The sequence below is a fragment of the Mobula birostris genome, chromosome 2, assembly GCF_030028105.1.
Source record: "Mobula birostris isolate sMobBir1 chromosome 2, sMobBir1.hap1, whole genome shotgun sequence".
In the NCBI taxonomy this organism is placed as follows: Eukaryota; Metazoa; Chordata; class Chondrichthyes; order Myliobatiformes; family Myliobatidae; genus Mobula; species Mobula birostris.
Window position 1 is genome coordinate 161,583,610 of NC_092371.1, and position 25,002 is coordinate 161,608,611.

The 25,002-nt window shown below is 38.1% G+C and overlaps 1 protein-coding gene across 8 annotated transcripts in view; it reads right to left on the reverse strand.

The window, feature by feature from the left end:
- The window catches only part of phf3 (PHD finger protein 3), a 170,589-nt gene that overhangs the window by 133,226 nt on the left and 12,361 nt on the right, over nt 1-25,002 (reverse strand). The window contains exons 2-6 of one of the 8 annotated variants that reach the window (XM_072250559.1): nt 20,274-20,359; nt 15,634-15,897; nt 11,610-11,771; nt 7,019-9,230; nt 161-404 (exon numbers count right to left, since the gene is read on the reverse strand). In XM_072250559.1, coding sequence (XP_072106660.1) covers nt 161-404; nt 7,019-9,230; nt 11,610-11,771; nt 15,634-15,877 — 2,862 coding nt within the window. In that variant the 5' untranslated portion in view covers nt 15,878-15,897; nt 20,274-20,359. Of the gene's footprint in view, nt 1-160; nt 405-7,018; nt 9,231-11,609; nt 11,772-15,633; nt 15,898-20,207; nt 20,360-25,002 lie in introns of all 8 variants that reach the window. The other 7 variants (XM_072250551.1, XM_072250544.1, XM_072250561.1 and 4 more) reach the window with 7 other exon arrangements.

A 25,002-nucleotide genomic window follows, 5' to 3' on the forward strand; every position in this document is an offset into this window, starting at 1 on the left:
TGGTTTCAATGAATTTGAACACATGACAAAAATAGAAAACAAACAACTTACCTTAACATTTGACCTTACATTCCTTCTCATTTGGCAAATGTAAAATCTTTTGAATTAATTCCATATTTGATTTTACATCAGAAGCTGTATTTAGTTCTGAATAGCTCACCTTTTCACTTTTTAAATGGTTTGAACGTTCATGGACTAATTCCAATTTTGCCTTATCCATGTCATTATGTATAATATGTTTATTGTGACTGTGATTGATTGATGGGCCTTTGTCTTCCACAGCACAACATTTCAAACAAATATATTCTTTGTCTTCTTTCTCCAGTTGCTGGGCTTGGCCAAGTGTCAGTCCAACACATTCTCCATGAAACCAATCGTCACATCTTCCACACCCGACCATGAACCTGAAAACAAACATCCACATTAAAAAGATTTAGTACGAAAGATGGCTCAGAAGATTCTCAAAATATGTTATATCATTTCATAGTGTACTGATATTTCATCTACTACACTTTATTGATCCCAAAGCAAAGTACAGTATCACAGTAGCATTACAAATATTAGAAGAACAAAAAAAAAGTGACCTCAAACAGTCTTAACAGAAGGAGGGCATCACTTCCCCAGCTATAGGTTGACTCATTATAGAGCCTAATAGCCGAGTGCAAGAATGACCTCATATAGCGCTCTTTGGAGCAGCACAGTTGTCTTAGTTTATTACTAAAAGTGCTCCTCTGCTCAGCCAAGATGGCGCGCAAAGGGCGAGAAACATTGTCCAGAATTGTCAGGATTTTCTGTAGGGTCCTTTGTTCTACCACAGCCTCCAGTGTGTCCAGTGTTGACTCCTATAACAGAGCCAGCCTTTCCAATCAGTTTATTGAGCCTATTGGCATCACCCACGTTGATGCCATTTCCCTAGCACTCCACCGCATAGAGGATTGTACTGGTGACAATGGACTGGTAGAACAAGTGAAGGAGGGGCTGGCATACTCAAACGACCTCAGTCTCCTCGGAAAGTATAGACCAGCGGTCCCCAACCACCGGGCCGCAAAGCATGTGCTGCCGGTCCGCGAGGAAATGATATGATTTGGCGGTATGAGCAATATGGGTCAGCTGCACCTTTCCTCATTCCCAGTCACGCCCACTGTTGAGATTGAACGCACGAGGTCATTACGCACGTGAGGTCATGACGCACGTGTGGTCATTACGGCCATGCCGGAGGTTATCAGCCAGTATGAGTAAAAAACAAATGTCGCTCGAGAGTTTCTTTGGAAGAAATGGTAGGGGATATAAAAGGCCTAACGATGATGATAACGCAGAGACAGCTGAGGCCGAGACTGCAAAAAAAAGAAAGTTTCCTTCAACAGAAAATACAATAAGTCGTACATAAAATATGGCTTTATTGCGACTGGTGGCTCGCACTCTCCAAGCCCCGTGTGTGATATGTGGAGACATGCTGTCTAAAGAGGCAATGAAGCCCTCAAAACTGCTTCGGCACCTTGAGTCCAAGCACCCTGCACTTAATGACAAACCCGTTGAGTTTTTTTGAGCGGAAAAAATGTGAGCAAGCAGGACAGAAGGAAGTGCTGAGAGCCACCACCTCCACAAATGCTGCTGCTCTGAGAGTGTCGTACTTTGTGGCTAGCCTTATTGCTAAGGTTAAGAAGCCTTTCACCGTTGGTGAAGAATTGATTCTTCCTGCTGCCAAGGGCATGTGCCGTGAACTGTTGAGAGAAGCTGCAGCTAACAAGATGGCACAGGTTTCTCTTTCAGCTACCACAGATTCAAGGAGAATCCATGACATAGCGGAGAATATCGAAGCACAGCTGTTGGAACGGCTTTAACGAGTCACAATGGTATGCTATCCAGGTCAATGAGACTACTGATGTCGACAACAAGGCAATGCTGCTGGCTTATGTGCGATATATATTTCAAGACGATGTTCAGGAGGATATGTTGTGTGCACTGCCGCTGCCAACTAACACAACTGGGGCAGAACTATTCAAGTCTTTGAATGACTACGTCAGGCAAACTGGACTGGTCATTCTGTGTTGGAATATGCACAGACGGGGCTGCAGCTATGACTGGACGTCTGTCTGGTTTCATGACCCGAGTCAAAGAAGTTGCTCCTGAATGCCAGTCTACGCATTGTGTCATACACAGGGAAATGCTGGCTAGCCGAAACATGTCACCAGATCTTAATAGCGTATTGAGTGACGTTGTTGAAGTTATCAATCACGTCAAAGCAAAAGCCCTTAACTCACGTCTGTTTGAGCAGCTTTGTGAGGAAATGGATGCAGAGCACAAACGCCTTCTCTTTCACACTGAAATCAGGTGGCTATCAAGGGGGAGAGCCCTGGCCAGGGTTTTTGAGTTAAGAGAGCCGCTACAGAGACTTCTTTCAGGAAAAGAGTCACCACTGGCAGCGCACTTCAGTGACGAGGAGTGGATAGCAAAACTCGCTTATCTGTGTGACATCTTCAACCTGCTCAATGAACTCAATTTGTCACTTCAGGGGAGAATGACAACTGTCTTCAAGTTGGCAGATAAAGTGTCTGCTTTCAAAGCCAAACTGGAAATGTGGGGACGGCGAGTGGACAAGGGCATATTTGACATGTTCCCAACATTAGCTGGGATTTTGGGAGATACTGAGGCTGCACCGTCTTTCTCACAGCTGGTGCGCGATCACCTAACTTCGCTGTTGACGGAATTCGAGCGTTATTTCCCAACTGCAAATGACCCAAGACATGCAAAGAAATGGGTCCGTGGCCCATTTGTTAATGTCCCCAGTGAATCATCCATGTCAGCGCGGGAAGAAGATCAACTCCTCAAGCTTGCAAATAACAGGGGGCTGAAAAGTATGTTTGACATAACATCTCTGCCGGCATTCTGGATCAAAATCAAGGCCAAATACCCTGAGATAGCCACGAAAGCACTGAAAACGTTGCTTCCATTTCCAACATCATACCTTTCTGAAGCAGGATTTTCTGCAATGAATGCAACGAAAACTAAATTGCGGAATAGATTGGACATAAGGAACCCCCTTCGAGTATCGCTGTCTCCCATCACCCCTCGATAGGACCGTCTTGTTGCAGGAAAACAAGCCTATGGCTCCCACTGATTCAGCGATATTGATGTATTGCAATGATTTTATATGTTCATACGGGGAAAATGTGTGCTGTGTGTTTAATATCCAAACGTTACTTAAAATATTATGATGCTATTGACTTTATAAGTGACTTATGATTACCATTAATTTATATGGGAACATTTTTGAGCATTCGCAGACCCGAAAAATAACCTACCAAATCATACCAAACAACACATAAAACCTAAAATAACACTAACATAGAGTAAAAGCAGGAATTATATGATAAATACACAGCCTATATAAAATAGAAATAATGTATGTACAGTGTAGTTTCACTGAACAGAATCGCTAAAAACGATTTGTCAAAAAAAAAAATCGGCACGTACATGCATGTGCACTTCACGCATGCGCATACAGGTACCCGCGCAAGGCTTCGTGGTCATTGTAGTCTTTTTTCGGGGTAAACGCAGCGCATTTACTGTTACTCTTGTGCATTGGCAACCCGACCCCACCCCCCCCCCCCCCGCCCCCGGGTCGGCTGGTCCGCAAGAATATTGTCAACAAAAAACCAGTCTGCAGCGCAAAAAAGGTTGGGGACCCCTGGTATAGACAACTCTGGCCCTTCTTGTACACAGCCTCTGGTTTGGTGCTCCACTCATGTTTGTCATACAGGATGCTCTTCCAAAGGCAATTAATTTACTTTTCAGTAATACCTCATCCCTCTCAACATCCATGCTTAAAGAGTCTGGGATTTACATTTACCTTGGTTGACATCAAATCATTGTAAAAGTATTTACATACACCAATCTACTTACAAAGTAGAGTCAACAGTGACGTACAGCACAACACCTAACTTATGCAAATCAAGGTTTCACAAAGAGACATGTGACTAGAAAACTAGAAAATCTATTTTAGAGTGTTAATTGAGCACAAATGTTACACAGGAAATCCAAGAGAATCCTCAGCTCTCTTTAAGAATATTGCCACAGAATATATTACATACACTGTGGGAGGATGAAGGAAAATGAGTCAGCTATCAGAAGAGGATACTTCTAAGTGAAGCACTCTCTTGGGATTGCAACTGTATTCTCAGTTGAAGTTTTTGCCTCAGATCTTCAGATAATTCATGAACAAAGAACACCATCTACAAGCCAACCATACATCTATTAAAGCACAAAATGGCTCTCGTTAAAGAGAAATGCAACATGTATATAAAATACACTGGGATGAATGACCTGCTTTTGTTACAACCAATGAGTAATTTGTGTTTTAATACCCTTCGCACAAATTACAATCCATTATTTAAATCAAGTTGTCATTTACATCTCAAAATCTCGTATTAAAGAGTCATGCAGCACAGAAATACACACTTCAGCCTGCCATACCCACGTTGCCACTGTTAGCCATCTACATTAATTTCATTCACCTACATTTGGCCTTGATACTTATTAATCTGCTTGTTGCCAGTAAAGAGAGTATCTCTGGGCAACATGTTGCAGATTCCAACTACCCTTTTTATATCTCTCAATTTAAATCTATGCCCCCTTGTCACCCCAATCTTGGGGGAAGCACTTTTACTAAGCACCCATCTGCCCCCTTATAATTTTATTTATATCTCTAACACATCATTCCTCAGCTTTCTGCTCTGGGGAAAACAAACATACCCTATCTAGTCTCTTTGGAACCAAAGCACTTCATCGAGGCAACAGCCTGGCAAATGTCCTCTACCCCTTCTCAAAACAGAATCATATCCTTCCTTTAGTTCTAAAGCACCTCAACTGCAGAAACAGGGTTCTTCCTTCAAACCTGACCATTTTGTAAATTTAAACTGCTGTACAATTTAATTGAAATACTCCAGTTTTACTTGTTAAAATAAATTAGTAATTTTTTCCTGTCAGAATTAAATGCTTGCTGAATCTTTTATGCTGAAATTTGGAGTATTATAGATTGCAACATACATTCAATTAGAACAGCAGCAATTTCAATTAAATATTTGCTTACCATCCATTGTTCCAGTTCTGACAAAGGACTGTATGCCTGACACATTAACATACTTGTGCTCTGTAGAGGTAAATTGAATGTTGGCCTTTATCACAAGAATGATAGAGTACAAGAGTACTGAAACCTTGCTGTCATTATAATGGTTTTAAATCTTGTGCAGTGCACTGTACTGCTGCCACCAAAACACCAAATTTCATAACATACTGTATATCAGTGATAATAAACTTCATTCTGACTCAATTTAATGAGATTATAGCTGGAGGACCGTCAATTTTTGGCCAATTTGAGAATAGCTTTGCTTGACATAGTGCCTCAGTAAAGGATCAAAGATTGATTCTGGTTTGTGGGTAAATTGAGCAGAAAACATCTATACTTCTCATTCTTTTAAGATCCAGAGGAGTAATCTTGAAGAAACATACAATATTCTAAGGAGCTTCACCAGAAAGAAGCTGAAAGAAGTTTCTCCTGTCGGACAAGTCTTGAACCAGAAAACAGAGTCAGGATAAGGATTTGCCATTTCAAACTGTATTGAAGAGGAATTGTTCACAGGATTCTGAATCTGTTCTTTACCGACAAGAGCAGTGGATGCCAACTCATATGCGCATTCAAGGCTGAACCTAATAGATATTTACACCATGAGAATCAAGAGTTAAGGTGATCTAAAAAAAAAGGAATGACGTTCTGGCCAAAGATCAAATCAAGATCCCGACATGGTAGAGCAGGCTAGAGCTACTATGATGGCACAGTAGTCTTGCATCATCTACTATTTCTTACAGTTTCATCTATCAATTGATGTGTTGCCCATTTTCAGTTTTACTTATTACCACTAACTACCTACGGCAAGAGTTCCACTTTCTGATAATCCTTTGTGCAAAATAATTCCCTTTCCTTAATCTTCACCTTTAGGTGTACATAGCAATTATCTGGAGAATGATGGTTAATTATCAATGAAAATAACACTTGCAAGGGAGCAGGAAAGAGAACATCAAGTTACTACTACAGCTGCCTTTGCAACCGGACATGTACAACAAACTAAGCATTCACTTCTTACCCCCCTGCAATTAAACCTCAATTCCAAATTTACCTTCCAACTTACCACTGGAGATTCTGAAATATGAGCTAGCAGGAGATAACACAAATGATCCATTAATACTACAGTACTATTTTGCTCTTTTTATACTATTTACTTTTTATACATTCAGTTATACACTTAATTAGGTACACCTGTTTGTTAATGTAATATCTAATCAGCCAATCACTGGCAGCAGCACAATACCTAAAAGCATGCAGATATGATCAAGAGATTCAGTTGTTGCTCAGACTAAACATCAGAATGGGGAAGAAATGTGACCTTAGGTACTTTGACTATGGAATGATTGCTGGTGCCAGACAGTAGTTTGAATATCTCAAAAACTGCTCATCTCCTGGGATTTCATGCTCAGCAGCGAATGGTGTGAAAAAACAAAAACATCCAGTGAGCAGCAGCTCTGTGAGCAAAACTGCCTTGTTAATGAGAGAGGTAGGAGAATGGACAGTCTGATTCAAGCTGGCCCTGCCGAAGGTTCCTGGCCTGAAACACCGATGTATTTTTTCCCCCCCATAGATGCTGCCTGGCCTGCCAAGTTCCTCCAGAATTTTGTGTGTGTTGCTTGGATTTCCAGCATCTGCAGATCTTCCCTTGTCTGTGATCAGAAACATTCATCTGTATAGAGTAGATATGAACACTAAATACTCCACTGACAACAATGCAAGATTTTTACAAGATGCTTCCAAATCCTGTTTAAAATTTCCAAAATTTAGAAATTTTATTTGTCAACAGATTAGAGAAATACTTTAGATGTTAACATAATTGCTTTCCCCTCCCATTTTTAACCTTCATTATCTAATCATTGGAAGAATTCATAGTTCAGTTACAAAACAAAAACTCACCTGCTATTATGAGGTTTCTTACAAAAACCACAGAGATTTTTGGGGTCCCACAAATCTGAGGTAGCAGCAGGGCCAGAATAGTCCACATCAGTTTCCTCCTTTTTCACCACAGGCATATTATCTGGGATAAATAAAGGTGGTTCGTCCAATGAAAGGCTTTTGCTGCTCCTCCGCTGCCTTGGGGAAATAGCCTTCTCAATCTTTCTGGCTTTCATTTTATCTTTATCATCTTCATTGGAATGGTCGACAAGTTTTGTTTTATCTCTTTCTTTTATATTACCAGTCTGCTGAGGAAATATTTTACCTGAAGGGATAGGTTTGTGGCCCTGTTTCACTGTTACCTCACTCAGTTTTGAAGCAGAATTAGAACCATGCTTAGATACCTGGACAAATTTCCTCATCTTATCATTCCCTGAAGGAGACGTTGACACTGTCTTGCACATCTGTGATGTAACTGCTGTCTGTACTTTTGGTCCCTGGGAAGTCGGAGAAGGTTTACCCAAATTTCTCTTTTGTGATTGTTCATTTTTGTATTTAGTGTCCTGTGCAACCTGTGTTTTCAAACTCTTAGCTGCCTTGTGAAGATGTTGTTCATCTTGCTCTATTGCCTTTCGTTTACTAGTAAATGAAGAAATATGTGTCTTAGCTTGCTTGAGTGCTTCAGAGGACTGAACATCTGACTTAATTCTCTTCCTATTAGTGCGCAAGAAGTTGTCAGCCTGTTCCGGTTTTGAATCTACTTGTTCAGGTTTATGCTGAGGCTTCAGTGGCGATCTATCCTGTTTTAAAGCCTGACTCTTAAGCTCTACATCACCCTCCTTCCCAGGGAGTACTTCTGCATGGTCTTTATAGCCAGAATGATCCTGGATCACTTCGTTAATGAGATCAGACTGCTGCTTATTTGAATGTAGGCTTGCCAAATGACCGCTGTAATGATCATCACTTTTAGGATCAACGGCAGCTTCAGCAACTATTTGTGAGGAAGCAGGTGTTTCGGCTTCTTGTTCGAATTTGCACTCAAGTATCCCAACGTCAGACTTCTCTGAAATACCAACTACTGTTTCTGATTGTGATTCAGCATTCCCAGTGTCCTCAACCAATTCCAAACCACCTGAAATATTCTGTTTTATAAGACTGCTTTCATTGTTTGGAATAGTTTCATTAGTTGGCTGTGTGTCAAGATCACCCTGTGCATCTACATAATTTATAGATACAATTGATTCAGAAGGCGTCTGTAATTTTTCATCAACTGGATTTTGAAAGTTTCCTTCTAATTGTGGATGAAGGTCAGACATCGTAGCCTGTGATACAGAATCCATATCAACTGGGTCATTCTCCTGTTCCTTATTACTATTTTCCTCAATATCTAACTTTTTGCTGGGTACGACAGTATTCCTTTCTGCTACAATTTCCTTTGACTCCTCAGCAATTTCATGTATAGTTTTACAACAGTGATCACTAACACTATAAAGATCTCCGACTGCAGTATCTGCAGATAGTCCATCTGAATTTGTGGTAATTAACTCAGTGCATTGCAATTCAAGTACAGGCTTACATAAGCTATGATTTACAGATGTAGTTTGCTCATTCTGACGAGTGTCACAGATTACAGCATCTTGTGCACTGCCATTCTGTGCAATGGTTTCTTGACCAGTTTCACTTACTGCTGCTGTATGCTCTGATTCCAACAATGAATCAATTGGATTTTGGTTAAGTGATGCAACTTGTGACTCTAAACAATGGAGATCACTGACATCTTCTACATTTGCATCCGAAGTATTCTTTTCTACTTCTAAAATAATTTGTGTCTCTGTAGAACACTGCAATTCTCTTGCAGGGGTAATTATTTGCCGTTCCATTACTTCTACCAATGTAGGTTTATGACTTTCACAAGCTATTTCCAATGTATTTTCTGGTACACTGTTCTTCTCTACTGAGTCGAATTCTGGGCTCCTTGAATCCACAGGATTGGGCTGTGTAGCCTCATGAACAGTTTCTTCACTACTCTGTACATTTTCTGATACATGTTGCTGCTGTGATCTACTCTTTTCTCCAGTCTTTTGCTGGCTTTGTTTCTCATGCCTGTCTGGCAGTTTCGGTGACCCTGCTCCACTGGAGGCAAACTTCACTTGATCCTTCCTTTTTGTAAGAGTTAAATTTGCTGGACTGAGCCTCTTAGCCAAGGTACTGTTACGGAGGCTTCGAACTGGTTCTAACAGAAAGGAAAGAAAAGTCATTTATTGAATACTTGACATATATTCTAGCTTTAAAAACTAATACAAGCAATGTTCTATAAATTTTACACAATGACAGATAAATGGGCACATTATGATCCAAGAGCATTTGGCTATTAAACTCTCAACACAGTGTGATATTTTTAAGTGAGGTGACAATGAATCTTACATTAGAATCGATGAATTAGCTCAAGAAAATTTAAAGAAACATTCAAGTTATCAGTTATCTGAAGTTATCCTTATCCCATCTAAAACAAAACAGCAGGACTTTGTTTCCAAACTTAAATGCAATTTTACCACTGAGCATAAATTACCATACACTTTCACATTAATTTCTTTCCAGTCCCAAATTTTGTGCCTCCATACTCCCTGAAAATTCCACTATGTTCCAATAATATATACGAGGTTTTATGTTAAACCACTCTAATACAATAATAATCTTAAGGACAAGTATACAGTGCCTCCTATATCCCTTTCAAGATATCCCATGGTTCTTTTCAGCTCAAGTATGGTCATTATTGGAACACAGGAAATCTGATTGCCAATTTTGCACATGCCATTCTCTTCAAACAACAACCTGTTTTACAGTATTTATTGCTGGAATAACATGACTAGGACAGAGGAATAAACTTCCTGTTTCTCTTCAACATAGCATCTAGAGATCATTTACACTCAAGAGCAAGCTTTGGTCTAACCTCATTCTCAAGGCACAGCATCACTCAGTATTGAATTGAATTGACTTTATTTCTTACATCCTTCACATACACGAGTAAAAATCTTTATGTTATGTTTCCGTCTATATATTCTAGCTGTACTGCACTGAAGGAACTAAAATGGACTTAAACTTGCTATCTTCTGACTCAAAAAGCTATCTAATCAGCTATAACTCAGTAATGTTAACTATAAAGGAAGGTTTAAGCTCATCTCTCTATAATATAGAAATCAGTTTCAAAGAATTAGCCACTAAATCAACAAGTAAATCCTGAGGGTAGATGAGTATTAAGGATCAGGAGGGATTCAAATCTGATAATTATGCTGAGTTAGCTCGATCTTAGCTAGGGACATTGTAGAAATAATGCAATTATTTCTGATTGTTTTTATTAAGAATGTGGAATTGGCAAGGACTTCCAATTTGATCATTAGTGAGCTCTTCTGAATGTGAATATTAGAGAACAGGATCATTAAGAATAACCATAATGAACCTCAATATCCTGCTAACAGCCAGCATCAATACAGCTCCTATATATTAATGGAGGGTACTTTGACAGGGCTGTGGAAAGCAACCAGTTCCAAATCCCAATAAGTCATCATTGACACAATTGAGCTGGGAAGAAATGACAAGCTGGTAAATGATTGTTTTGAAGAACTCTAGGTACTACATTATACTTTAAATTCCTTTTATGCATGTGAAAGTATTATCTATTCCCTGTACTTTCTTACTAGGATTCAGGTTACATTTAGGAATACTGTCAGAGTTATATACTATAGACACAGGCTCTTCAGCCCATCGTGTTGATACCAACCATCATGATTCTCTATTCTAATACCACTTGCCTGGATTAATTAAACATTTCTCTTTAGCTTGCTCTTTCAAATAACTGACTGGATGCCTCTTAAAAGCTGTTATTATTCCTGCCTCCACCACCTCCTTTGGCACCACATTTCAGTACAAACTATTATTTACCATTTCAATCCCCTTTAAATCCCCCCCCCTCCTCACCTTTAACCCACACTCTCTAATTATACACACCACCACCCTGGGAAACAGACTCTACCTACCTGGCCTAGCTATGCTTCTCAATTTTATACACCTCTTTCACATCACTTCTCAGCCTCCTTTGCTTCCAGGACTTGCAACTTATCCAACTTCTCATAACTCAGGCTGTCCACTCAAGGCAACATCTTTGTGCCTCTTTTCTACACTCTCTCTCTAGTTTAATAGCATCTTTTCTGTAGTAGAGCAACCAGAGTAGCACACAACATTCGAAGTGCAGACTAACCAATTTTATGTACATGAAGTCCCAACTTTTGTACTCAATGGCCAGTAAAAGCAGTGAAAAGGTGTCTCTGAAATCTTAAGGGCTAGGCTTGCAACCTCAGGGAAGAAGCAACATTTCAATTATTGCAAAAATCTATTACACAATTGCTCATATTAAAATGGGAAAAATTCACATACAAAATTGCCTCTAAAATCCAATCACTGACTGTTAATTATATTATATAAACTATTTTAGGTACACTTCACTCTGCAAGTTGTAATAGTTATGCAGATCCAATAGCTGCATTTAATCAAATTACAGAAACAAAACCAAAACGAAGTCACAACTGAAGAATAAAATAATTTTATGATATCTTACCTTGAGCCAATAAACGAGGAGACTTTCGAGGTGACTGCACAGTAGCTTTTGGTGATTTACCCTTACTTTTCTTGTTTGAAAGTTCTGATAAATCCTCTTCCTCCATAGTATCTAGAGCACTTTCCTTCACGTCACCCTCATCTGTGAGTTTAAGTTCAGCATCTGGAAAATATAGGGGGAAAATGTATTAGCTACTGCTGTGCAAACCAAGATCCACTAAACTTACAACTAATTATACAAATGGACAATTGGCAACAATACAAGAACAATCTGCCAATAAAACATGCCTTTGTGTAATATTTTAATACATATTTTGCTAAGTACTTAAAATATAGAATACAAATACTACAGTGATTCCTCAGTTTATTCAAGATAGCAAGCACCCAGAATCCTGAAATGACTCAACTGCTATAAAAAGATTCATCTTAAAAGCCTAATAGTTATTCATCTAATTTTAAAAACCTGCACTGTATACAAAATATTGCAGGAAGCACAAATTTGCATCATCCATCAATAGAACCATTATAAATTGCTTCCACACTTAATTACAAACTGATGATAACATCAAGCACCCCAACATTGTAACTGTGTTCCCAAACTGTACTACAGTCAACTTTTAAGCTCCACCCAATTCAATGACTGCACAAATCTTCAGTTTTATAACTGAGTTTTAATATTTAAAAATGAATCCAAGTGACAATATGGAACCTTAAATGGGGGACTAAAATCTAACTGAATGCCCTGGTTTAATCATTCCCTATCCTCCAAACAACTATCTGAACATGACATGTTAGCTCAACCTTTCATGTACAATACCATAGCAGATCAAAGGCTATATACTAATTTTGGTGTTACCATTACTGTGGTTCACGGGTTAAAAGCTGATCACAATCAGATTTCTAACTTTGCCAAAATATTAACAATTCTAAAGTTCCAGGACATTCTTTGTAATTGTGATAAAGCAAATCTTTCCTTTGACCTTCTCTAACCATGTGAAGACTCTAACGTGGTTAATCACCATTATTCTCAAAAAGGACCTTTCAACCATCCAAGACAAATTGCCCATGCAGTTTTTGTAGCTCATCACAACCCAAGTCTGCAATTGCTTAGATTCCTCTGGTAGCATCAAAAAGTTTGTGTTCCCCAAAAATTTAATCACTAGTCCTTTCCATTATTTTTTCACTTAGATGCTGTCCCTGGTCAACATCATCCAGTAATAGTATCTCTATGCAGATGCCTTCAAAATTTCACCATTTCACTTGACCTTTTCTCTTTAGACAGAGCCAGACTATTCCACAATGTATGTCTGGATCAGATTGGGTATAAAAAAATGATTCATGTACTCAGGTCAAATTAGCTAGTTTGGTCCAGTTCTAATTTTATACTTGAATAGATTTTTCTTTCACTTTCTATATATAGTAAAATTGCTTGTTGCCATATCAGGTGTTAAAGTAACTACAAGAAAAAGTATCACAAAGATCCAAGCTACTCATCACAATCTCAGTTGATTAATTCCAACCATTCCCTAATAACGCTCAGGCTCAAATGCTTCTACTGTTACGGTTGTCTGCAAGCTTAATTTCAGACCTAATAAAATAAATGTCTTTTCTCCAATCACATTCATCTCTACCTCCATAATGTTGCCAGATTCTGGCTCAGTATCAACATAACTATTGTTGAAATCGTTATTTATGCCTTCATATCTACTAACTATTCAACAGCCTCCATTTTCTGTGAACCTGCAGGCATATGGAAAACTGTTTTCAAAAATCCAACAAGACTTTTGTACATCCCTCAATTTAAATTGTTCCATCAATGGCGACCATGTTTGCAGCCGTTAAGCTCCTAAACTATGGAATTTCTTCCAAAACCTGACGCTGTCTATCCTTCCTTAAGGTACTCCTTAAAATCTACCTTCACAACAAGCCTTCAGTTAACAGTCATCTTACATATCACAGTGCCAACTTATTATATTATTTGATAACAGTCTGTTGCGTCCAGGCATGGTTTTGCTACAGCATCGTAAATGTGTTCCACCCCCCCCGTCCCCCATTTCATGGTTTAAGAGTTTTTCCAATATACAAGAAATCTGTTTTCATAGTCTTTATCCATGTAATATACATAAATATGAAGACAGTAGAAAATCCACGCAATTCCAACTGTAGCCTTCATGAATTACGATGCTACATTTCACCCTTAATATCCAACAACCTCATAGCCTCAAACATCTGTTTCGGTTAATATAATCTAGCAATGCACAAACTAGGTGATAAAATATTACACTGCACAGATGTAAGGTACAAGATATCCATTTGCCATTGTTAAACACGAGTATGATTTTAAGTAGAGTTTTGCAATGAAGCTCGGGAATGCTCACGCTTTCTATTTCCTTTGTGGCAAGCACAAATAGATCACATTTTTTTCTACCACCTTTCACAGCCTGCCAAACATTATCATAGTGAAGTCCGCCCATTCAATCCTAAAATAGAGCACGTCATAGAAAAGGACTGGCCAAGAATAGGACATGGTATTCTATGCCTTGCAATCTTCTATTGACTCAAATACCCAGTAAATCTATATCATGCCATATTGTTTTCCTACAATATGACAGAATTCCACCAATGTCAGCAATACTTAAGATGCTAAAGCTCCAAAGCCAAATTGAGCATGGGACTGCTACCAATGAAGTTGAAATCAGCTTATTTAACAAGTACTCTGGCAGGTTTCTGCTTTGTTGGATTTAAAACATAGAAAACACAGATTTGGGTTAAATAATAAGCCCATGGGATAACATCTGTGAAGCTCTAAGGATTAAGACTCCTTCAATTAAGCTTACTCAAAGAGCAATGTCTCACTACTGTTCATGCACAACTGGAAGGTTACATCTTTACAAACATTACTATGAAATTGAAAACCTGGTACTGGGGAAAGTGTAGTTAGGCAACATCCTAAAATTGCATTAGTGTAGAACATAAACTTTGTAATTTAAAACAATAAGCAAAACTTCAGAAAGGAACAAAAATTATGATAAATGTGCTATTCCATGTAAATATGTGTAAGGGGAATACATTTTCTTTTAAAAAAAAATCAGCTAATAATATCCCCCCCTCCCATGGAACCAAATATTTTGCTCAGCTCTTAATAATGTAATAACCATTTCCAGCCAGAACACTAAATATTAAAATGATAGCAAAAAAACAGGTAATAATATATTATTGGCTCATACAGTGCTTCATAAAATCAGTGCATAAAACAAAAAGTCTACAAAAAACTCCATTACAAGTTCAATTACAATAGTCTTGACGAAGGGTCTCGGCCTGAAACGTCGACTGTACCTCCTCTTCCTACAGATGCTGCCTGGCCTGCAGCGTTCACCAGCAACTTTGATGTAAGTTCGATTGCACATTTCCTTCAAAGTGATCTTTAAGCAGAAGTTTCTTGCACTTAAATTGTATTTGAGTGGATTAAACAATTTCTGACATGACCAATGAACTGCATTAAGAAACCAGTCACAAATTGTAGTCACCCTCGCATTACTATACCAAATATCACTCATGGTACCAAAAATGCTGTATTAGTCCATGTAAGTGATGCTATTCAAAACACTTTAAACCGGCTAATTAACAGCTTTATTACTTATTTTCCACCTCCCCACCCATATTAACCACATTAGGGTGTACCACATTCAATTATAACATGAAATTGAACAATTATAATACAGTACTAAATCTAAAGTGTAAAAAACATTGGAAATAAAATTCCAATGTAATGATAGCTCGTCATGTTCTCCCAGCATAGTTACTGACTGTATGTTCAGAGAAATTGCCAGAGTAAAATCAAAATTTCACCAATATGAAATGACACCACAGATCCAATGGAGACTGGATGAAGGCATTTCAAGTGGTACTTTATCAAGGAAGGCTAAGTGGGAAGATGCGCCTACCCACTCATTTAAGTACTGAATGGCTGCATTAGCCCACATTGTTTTTGCAGGCACAGGAGCCAAAATGCAAGTCAGACCTACCTGTTGAGCAAGTTAGCTGAACGTTGCCTTCTTCAGTATCTGAAAAGGGCAGGCTGAACTGTGCACTAGCAGATCCTAGCATAGGATCTTTGTCACTCAGCATGTTTCTTAAAGAACCTCCCAGGGTGTCTGGTTCTGTGCCACAATCATCACAAACTTCACTTTCTAAGTTTGACTCTAAAATCAGAATGTCATCCAAGTGGTCGGTGGATATCAAAGGGTTAAATATATCAACAATATCCATGAAGACATCCACTCGGACTCCTGCATAGATAAAAAGCATGACATATTTCAGAGATTAATTGTGAAGCATTCCTAGATCCTCTAATAGGGTTCAACATTTTCACTAGTTCACTCAAATAACAAAATTTCTTTACTAGAAAACAGCAAAATCAAAAAAGAAACAGAACAATATGGAAGCCAAATAATAGAAATCCATCATTGGTTATGAAATTTCCTTAATCAATTTACCTTCGATTGAAAGACTAAGATTAAAAAGAAAGCAAATGCTTTGTAGTCAGCAGTCATGAATTAAGTATAAACTTTACCAGAAATAACTACTGTTAGTGAAATTCCTTGCTGTCATTTATCACCCATCCTCTCCTTGACTTAATTCACACATCCACCCCACCCAAACCTATATTAATGCAATGTACTACTAAACGTTGACAGTCAACTAGTTCTGGAAAGCATGTTTCACTAATAGTCTAAACACTTGCGCCAAACCAAATCTTTACCTCTATAGTATGATATCTGTGGTGATCAGGAACCTTTTGCATATTATTCAAAAAAACCTCAATCATGATATCCCTACTGTGTTGGACTGACTGACTCAACCGATCCACAAATAAGATAATATCAGATTGTAGTCTAAAAATACATGCTTCAGTCCCTGAATTTGAGACATCAAGGCAAAACAAAAATGGTTCCCACTTCACTATCTCTAACCATAATTACACGTCAGTTACAACACCAGCAAACTTGCTTTCACTCATATGCCCCCAGTTAACCAATAAATACCTAAAGAGAGACAAAGTCCTACTTTTTTGGTAAAAAGTCTCATGCATAAAATGGTGTTAATAAAATGCTGACCACTGACAATTTACTTTTATATTCTTTTTGTTCAAGACTGCTGCATATAACTTTCAAAAAGCTTATAAGTGACCAATTACATTTGTTTATACAATGTGTTGGTCAGAGAAATAGTGAAAAAGAGTAAAAGCAAAGGGGCAAAAAAAACTTGTAATGTGAAAGAAAATGAAGACTTTATCAAAGAAATAATTAAGGTAAAGCTTGAACCAGTTTGAAATGATCATTAATGGTTACAATTTCATCACTCTGCAGAGGCTGAAAGTTAAGAAACCATCTTTTAACTTAAAGTTAAAGTGGAACATAATTTCTTAAACATTTCGTAGCTGCAGTGACTGAATTTTTAAACAATTTATAGCAGTTTCATAATACAAGGCATGTTTTGGGCATAAACACAGAAACTGGAATCTTCTGCTAGGATGAGTAAAATTGTCATCCCTCCTTTTAATTGAACAATGCAATGACAAAAAATAATTAGAATAGCTTGATACTTATGCTGTGAAAAAATATAAAAAGCCTCAAAATATGCTGGCTGTGTAGATTACAATACAGATTATGAATCTGAAAACCCAGAAATAAAACAGAAGAATGCTTAACAAAGTGAATATAAAGTTACCAAACAAAGAGCAGAAAGAAATTAAAATGGACAACTATTGGTAAACACCTGATTAACATTGGCAACCAAGGACAAATTCTACCCTAGGGTCAAGTATGAAAAGCACTATGGAAGTACACATATACTACAGGTAGGCACCTCAAAGAAGAATCAATACAACAAAAGATAAATTTGAATGGTGCTCCCCACAGCTGAACGGCCACTGAAATACAGCATCTACATACATTCCTTAAGAATCGGTTGAGATTAAATGAAATGTAGATTAGTGCCTACAAAATCATAAGAGTTTGTGTCCTAAAAGAAATGAAAAAATGAGGTAGGTTCAATTGTCAAAAAGCAGGTGTAATTCACACCTATGTTAATGCCAAAAATAATGAATGTACAAGGATTAATACTGAAATTTTGAAGGTGACTTTGACCTAGTAACTGAGAGATCCACTAATTCAGCCATGATCTTATTAAACGCCAGTGCAGTGTGGGGGGCCAAATATCCTGCTCCTGCTTCTTCTAATATTTGGAATTGAGCATTATATGTGGTCCTTCAATGCCAACAGTTTTAAATCCAGGGATAGCAAAAAAGCTTTTAACAAATGGAAAGTTCTGTAATTCATCTGTAGCACTAAAAAGATAAACATGGTATTAAATAATCGAAAGAGAATATGATGTAAAAATGGAACAAAGTGAGCAAAAAATTTCACTGTGTCGTAATTTCCAAGAAGTAATGGCTTGGAAATGGCACTGATGAGATGAAGAATGCAAATACAGAAATCCAAAAGCTATTGTCAGTAATAACTAGCTCTTCCACAGCGTGTGCATCTGCCAGGCAATTCACAGCTATCAATATATTATGAGAATAGTTAATACGCTTTGAAAAAAGTACATCTTATTGCATAGCACATCAATGAGTCATTTAAATGGCTTATTAAGCTACAATTATGGCTGATCTTAATAAATTAGCTTTGATTCTCTCAAATATTTCAAAATTCCATACCTCAGATTTATGATAAATTCAACTTCTACCTTAGTTTCATGTCATGTTAAAATCTTTTGCTTTCAATTCTAAAATGGCTTAAAATTGCATTAAAATTTCCTCTTTTCTGAAAGAATTTTACTATCCGTCTACCTCCTTGGCAAAAATAGACACAAGATATCCCCTTAAGCTAACACCAAACAGGAGTAAACACCAAGGCAAAATCCACACCACAGTGATCAATAGTCAGCAAAGAATGTCTTACCTAGCCAATAACAGAAACATTAAAGCCTGTTTTTCTATAACCAGATTTTTCATACTTAATCACTTCACGGCTGAGTAAAAGCTGTATAACAAATACCAATTTCCTACATTCATTCACTATTTGGCTACAAATAGCAATCATTCCTTCTAAAATACTGTATCAAGAACTTGAAAATCTTTCTTAGAAAGCTTTACTATATTTGATTATTACAAATATTCTAACATAGCTATTAAAATTAGAATTGCTGAGCAACAGTTTGCAGACTAAATCTAAAGGCTGGTTGAACTACAACAATCTATATATCCTTCTGAAATCAAATAGACGCATCTCCCCAAAGGATCTTCAATTTTATTTACTCAAAGGGAAACTAATAATCAGAGCTCCAGCATCTTGAAAAAGCAGAAAAATAAAGGTATCATGCCAAAAAGAAACACTCCATTATCAGGTGTGACTGATAATTATTCTGCTTTTTATGTTTAATAATACTAACAAAATACTTCATTTGGGTTTTTTTTAAACTGCTGACTAGATGGACAGCAAAAGAGAACTTAAAAATTTCTCTGGCTACTTTGCTGAAAGGATACACCATTTGTATACTGCAACTAAGGAATGAAATGGGCAGTAATATAGAAATTAGAACTACCAGATTCTGATAAATTGACAAGAAAACCTGCAAGAATACAAATGTGTCCATATATATGAACATTAAGTGCGATATTTGGTCAAGGCAGCTGGCTCTCCCCACTTTTAAGTCCTTGCTTTTAACTGTAATATACTTTTGTTGAGCGGAAAGAAAAATCTTGAAAATCCTGTGTTTCTTCCACCAAATAGTCTCTGTTCCAAGTCTACACTACTAGCCAGCTCCTTCCTCATTCTGTTGTAGTCGCTCATTTATGCATAATACAGTGGATTTAGATCAAACTGTTGCACCCTCCATTTAGAACAACCAATAGAACATAATTTCCTGACTTTGAACTCAATGCAATTTATAAAGGCAAGAATGCTATATAGCTTCTTAACCACCCTATCAACCTGTGTAGCCACTTTCAGCCATTCATATGGGCGTGCTAAATATTAAAGAGTGTCCTAACAATTTATAAATTTGTAATCACAGAGTGATTGCAATCCTTACTACCATAGACTCTCATGAAATATTGTCCCCTAATAAACAATGAAAGGTGGGAATGTAGTTACCAGAGGCATGATTGCAACTGTCAGCAAGAGCACCAAAAGTCAAGAGAAATCTGTTTCCCAACAGCAATATTTTGGAACATGTCCAAAGGTTGATCTACCAAACCATGCTTAGTGGTCATATTCAATCAACATCTAAGAAATGACAAATATTTCTGTACTAAGATGTTTGAAACCTCCAAATGAAAATCCCTATTCTTCCAATCAAGTGAAACCCATTGTGTGTGAAATCAATGCAATTCTTAAAAGATTAGAATGGTGTGGAAGATGAGAATGCAATAATTGATGTTAAAGAATGCATTTCTATATAAAACTGTCTACACAACCGATATATCTAAATTGAAGTTCTTTGTGGAGAAATAATTTCCACAGGAACAAATATTAAATAAGTTAAACCTCAATTTTGCATATAGGTTCAACACTGAGTTAACGATAATCCTGACCTCTTATCCTGACCTCAATAGCTTTGCCTTGTTGGTTCAACACTGGTTGAATTCAGTTATCCTGACCTCAACAGCTTTGTCTTGTAGATTCAACATTGGCTGAATTCAGTTTTGCGTGCAGGTTCAACATTGGTTGAATTCAGTTATCTTTTCTGAAACAAGAGGAACAGAACAAATATAACTACAATTTTCTTAGAAGATCAGTAAAATTAAGAGTGGAGGAATTGGTAGAGAAAATTCATTTTAAATGTTTAAAATATGAACAAATCTACACTATCTTTATCAAAAATGCTCAGTATTTACAGGTGCAATAATGCTTAATGGAAATAAAAATGTATTAACCAAGTTTAATACAAGACTCCTTATTTATCTGATTGCAACCCAGTACCAAAAACATAAGGGTAGTACCAGAATCAAAATCACTTTCCAAACTTCCATTCCAGAAGCCACTATATAATCTCACTTGCCTTCATAGGGTCACCCATGCCAAACAAGTCAAAGAGTAGAGGAGAGACTAAGAGTGGTCCACTAGTCCTCCAGGCTCAGGGGTTCAGCTCAGGGCTAGCAACCCTGACTGGTAAAAACAAAACTGTTATGGAAAGAGCAATAAAGAATCCTTCTACATCTGAGTGTGACGGTATTCCTGAGTCTCCTCATGGGACATGCACAACTGACAATAGTGAAGACCGAGACGAAGCTACTGACACAATGAAGGAAGCCCTGAACACTGCCACAGATGGAGGACCTTCCGATGTTGCCCTAAACACCAGTGGCATAACAGTTAGTAAGTGCCCTTCATAGTTAGGTGGCAGTGAGACAAATTCTCCTCAAAAGACTTATGATGTGACAAATTACAATTTTCTGTATATTTTGTATTTATCTTGCACAAAGTTCAGAGCACTTTTAGAAGCCAATGCATTCCAAAGCTGCTATCAAAAAGACATGAACTGGTGTCTCCCTCCTATATTGCCAAAAGCTTCAAACTCAGTAGCAGAGTTAAGCGGAATGGACTAACAAGAACAAGTGGCATCTATTCAATGACAGTATAAATTAAAATGAATTACAGTCTATATTAACAACATGTACAAGTTGTGTACTGTTAATAACTCAGAATTAACTTTGATTTTACCAATGAAGCAGGCAACACTAATCATTTAGAAGACTCCACAATACTTTCACTCAAGCTCTTCTATGAACTTTCAGATACTCAACATTTAATCCATTAAATCAGCGGTCCCCAACCACCGGGCCGCGGACCGGTACCGGGCCGCAAAGCATGCGCTACCGGGCCGCGAGGAAACGATATGATTTGGCGATAGGAGTCAGCTGCACCTTTCCTCATTCCCTGCCACGTGCACTATTGAGCTTGAACGCCTGCGAGGTCATTACCCACGCGTCATCCACGTCAGCGCGGAAAGGAGATCAACTCCTCGAGCTTGCAAATGACGGCAGGCTGAAAAGCATGTTTGCCGGCATTCTGGATCAAAGTCAAGGCTAAATATCCTGAGATAGCCACAAAAGCACTGAAAACGTTGCTTCCATTTCCAACATATCTCTGCAATGAATGCACGGAAAACTAAATTGCGGAATAGACTGGACATAAGGAACCTCCTTCGAGTATCGCTGTCTCCCATCACCCCTCGATAGGACCATCTTGTTGCAGGAAAACAAGCCCAGGGCTCCCACTGATTCAGCGATATTGGTGTGTTGCAATGATTTTATATGTTCATACGAGGAAAATATGTGCTGTGTGTTTAATATCCAAACGTTACTTAAAATGTTATGATGCTATTGACTTATATAACCATATAACAATTACAGCACGGGAACAGGCGATCTCTGCCCTTCTAGTCCGTGCCGAACGCTACTCTCACCTAGTCCCACCGACCTGCACTCAGCCCATAACCATTCCTTTCCTATCCATATACCTATCCAATTTTTCTTTAAATGATATTATCAAACCTGCCTCTACCACTTCTACTGGAAGTTCGTTCAACACTTACTTCGAGCTCCCCTGATAATTGACCTATCGCTATATTCATGGAAGGCAAATATACGCTGTGTGTTTAATATTAAATTCGTTAGATAAACCCTTTTAGAAACGAAATTGAGTATATTAGCCACTGATCACCTATATTGTGTTCGTGATTAACCCCCCCCTCAACAAAATCGCCAAAACCGATTTGTAGAGAAAAAAAAATCGGCACGCACACGCATGCACACTTGTGCCTGCGCAAGGCTTCATGGTCATTGTAGTCTTTCTCGGGGTAAACACAACGTAATTGACTGCTACTCTTGTTCATTGGCAACCCTACCACCACCCCCCCTCCCCCAGGTCGGCTGGTCCGCAGTGCGAGAAAGGTTGCGGACCCCTGCATTAAATTACTAAAAGAATCATAAAACAGAATGTTTTAATAATTTTATGATTTCTACCAAGAATAAAATTTCATATGGATCAAAAGAATAAAATTTTAGAGCAATTTCAGAAAGGTCAAATTCATTAAAAATGACATTAGATTGCAACATTGAAAGCAAACTTAAAATATATTTAAAACTTTACAGTCATATTTGCTACTAACGACTGACTGTAGAAATTGCTTTCCTCTAAATGTAATAAGTTTATTGGTTAACAACTAGTCAGAATAACTAACGGATGCAGCTTTTGCTGATTTCAAACAAGTAAAGTTTAGGGATGAGGTTTATTATGTTTTCATAATCTTATGGACTTGAGCAACAAAATGATTAACCTAACAAAATAGATGCATCACTAGCTTCAATTCTGAAGAATCCTAAATAAAACATGCTTTCTATTGATCATAGGTCAAAATTTAATACAATCCAATCAAATGTCCATAGAAGAATGAATGTTTATTATAATTCCCATCCAAAAATGACCTTGTGATGTCAAAACTAATCATTTATTTCATTTTGCAGTGCTGTGATTTATTGTCATTACACCAATTACATTAAAGTGTAAAAGGAGGAACAAACTGAAACGTTAGAACACAAAGCCTACAAACTAAGTTGATAAGCCGATTCTAATTCTTTAGCAGTGCAGTAGAAAATACTACTTGCATTTATAGAACTGCTTTTCGCTGAGCAAAATGTCACAAATATTACACGAGCGTGAAAAATATCTGACAATGAACCAGAGGCATTTTATGTCAGCAAGCATGCAAGTAATGGTTGAAAGAAGCAGTGCAGGTTTAGTGACAAGATTATGGAGGACAGAAGCCTAGAACTTACCTGAACGGACAAATGTAGAAGTACACCTTATCCTCGTTATATGCGTCTTCAGACAATGCGGATTCACAGTTATGCGAGGAACCTATTTCTACCAACTTCTCCTTGTATGCTTCCAAAACTCAGTAATGCAAAGAGCACTGCTTTCCCACCAATACAAGTCACGTGCGCATGCCTCACAGTCTCATTGTTGGGACAAGCAGCACCGCTTTCCCACCAATACAAGTCACGCATGCACGCCTCACAGTCTCACTCCCGCCAATCTCGCATTGGTTTGGCAACATACGGATGTGCGATCTTGCGCTCTTAAATTTTTGTTATTTTTACCTATGGTGCAGTGATTTTGTGCTTGAAATATTTAACTATGGCTCCTAAGCTTTGATGTCAAGTCCTGGGCCATCAGCCAAGCGAAAGAGAACTGCTTTAACACTTGGAAAAAAAAGTTGGAAATTATAAACAGGGCGGCGTCAGGTGAAGGTAACACAGCTCTGGGATGCTACCCTGTGCGGTTGCGGGCTATGATAGCTGAGTTAGGCATCACACCAAAGCAGGTGTTTAATGCAGACGAGACCGGGCTTTTTTGGAAGCGTATGCCGAAACGCATTTACCTAAGGATGAAAAAACTGCGTTAGGTTTCAAGGCAGCAAAGGATAGATTGACTTTACTTATGTGTTCCAACTCCGAAGGAGACTGTAAGATCAAGTCTCTCAGTTTACCATTCACTAAATCCCCATGCTCTTAAGGGTTCGAGTAAGAAGCCTCTCAATGGAGCGTGGAAATCAATTTGGGTGGAGTGTGTGCACACCCTCAAGAAGTTTCCAGCCTTTACTGCAGCTGTTCAGGATTGCGTGGCCCTGGGCCGTAAAATTGGTGAGGAAGGATTCTCAGATCGTGAGACTGTTGACATGGTAGAACTCCTGGATTCTCATAATGAAGAATTAAGTGTGGATGACCTTCTGCATTTAACTCAGACTGAAGGTGATAACGATGAAGAAGAAAGTGTCGAGCTGCAGGTGAAGGATTTTACGGTGAAGCAACTGGCAGAACTTTTTAAGGCTGCGGAACACTTGGCCCAAATGATGGACATGGACCCAAGTTTAGAATGAAGTCAGCATTTCAGTCATTCCCTGCAATCAAGTCTTCATCCCTACAAGCAAATTTATGCTGAAAAACAAAATGCTCCCAAGCAAACCACCCTCACCACTTTCTTCAAACCGATATCATCTCCTGCTGCCAGCAGTTCTGAGAATTCTGTCAGTCTTTCTTCACCCCTTGCTGCCCTTGATAATCCTGAAGACACACAACCATCCACCTCATCCAGATAAAGCTGCCGACACCACAACAACCACTCATCTCCTGGAACGAACACACCTGCCACTGTTGGTTAGTACTGTACACCCTAGTATGCTAACTTTCTATGATTTATTACATTGAATATTACCTTAAATTGATGAAATATAATACAAATGTTGCCTTGTGGTACTGCTTTTGTGTCGTATTGGTATGAAAATGTGAATAAATTACAGATATAATATATTTAGGAAGCCCTCCA